At 34.6% G+C, this 1286-nt stretch overlaps 1 protein-coding gene across 1 annotated transcript in view; it reads right to left on the bottom strand.

Annotated features, from left to right (window-relative positions):
• The window catches only part of cps1 (carbamoyl-phosphate synthase 1, mitochondrial), a gene marked incomplete in the record, with an annotated part of 42786 nt that continues 41500 nt past the window's right edge, over positions 1 to 1286 (bottom strand). The window contains 2 exon segments of the mRNA XM_014011538.1: positions 1 to 683; positions 803 to 932. Coding sequence (XP_013866992.1) covers positions 570 to 683; positions 803 to 932 — 244 coding nt within the window.

The raw sequence follows: 1286 nt of genomic DNA, 5'->3' as shown, positions 1-1286 counted from the left end.
CATTTAGGTCTAAAAAAAATTAAAAATTCAACTAAAAATAACACAATAAAAAAAATTCTAATTAACTCTTGAGATCTGCTGTGTTAAAATTATTTATAAAATCACACAGTGAACTGCATTTCCTTTTAACATTGTAATGYCAGTTTTGGTTATCTACTTGATTGTTTTGATTATTTACTTCTTGCTAAATAGCTAAAGTAAACTAAGAAATAACAAAACTGCACTTTAAATTCGAGTGACCATCTGTGAATTATTCCTTAATCCAGTAACAAACTTTGTTTTAAAATGTATTATTTTACGTTAAGTTGTTTGCTTAAGAAGGTTACAATCCAGCTTATTAATCTTCCCACATGTATACATATTTACTGCAATTGCCACTACTAGTTATTCTAATTATCTGAAAATTGCATTTTTAAGTCGTTACTTATTCAGCGCAGTATTTATCTTAGGTAAATTTTGAGATGCTGACGTTTATTTTTTTTTATGATGTTACATTTCAGCTTTAGTGCCTCCTGGCAAATGGCACCCTTTCCAGTTTCATAACAGAGCTTGAAGACAGAGACGAATCACTAGCCTTGCTGACTGGTTCCTCTTGGTTGGCTTTCTTTCTGTCTGTAGTGAAAGAGGCTGGTGGTGTCAAGCTCACCTGCATTACAAATAGCTTCAGCAAACAGCTTCACCACCTACCAAACAGACAAAAAAAAAAAAAAAACTTCAAATAAAACAAGCAGAAATTCACAAGATAAAACAAAGAAACTAAAAATATTCCTCTTTCTTTGTGAACAAAATCATCTTAACTGACCTGGTAATTAGTAATGAGGGGAACTCCATGATCAACAGCCATTCTGCGGATGAGGAAGTTATCCTTCAGGTGGCGAGTGTTGTTATTAGGGAGGTTGACAACCAGATCAATATGACCCTCACTGATCAATCTATCAAAAAAACACAAAAATCAGATTTAGAAAAAGAAAATAACAAAGCATTTCATTTAAATTTCACACATCGTGTGCAACATTTTGAAGCAAACTAGGTATGTTTGCAGACATGTGGCTGAGACTCTTAATTCCGTTTAAAATCAGCAGCTGCATATTAAGCAACCCAAAGCTTTCAGTCACTTTGAGCACATTTGCAGTCCCAATACTGCATCGCTCAAACTTTCAACAAAACTGAAAAGAAAAAAAAATTGTATAGGTCTTCTGGACGGGAAATCACACACACGACAGGCCCTGGAGCAGTGTGGTTATCCTGACTGGGCTTTCCTGAAAGCAGACAGGAAACACAGACAG

Source organism: Austrofundulus limnaeus, unplaced genomic scaffold (genome assembly GCF_001266775.1).
Source record: "Austrofundulus limnaeus strain Quisiro unplaced genomic scaffold, Austrofundulus_limnaeus-1.0 Scaffold81, whole genome shotgun sequence".
NCBI lineage: Eukaryota > Metazoa > Chordata > Actinopteri > Cyprinodontiformes > Rivulidae > Austrofundulus > Austrofundulus limnaeus.
Note: the sequence above shows the minus strand (reverse complement) of the source record. Positions and strands in the feature narration are given on the sequence as shown.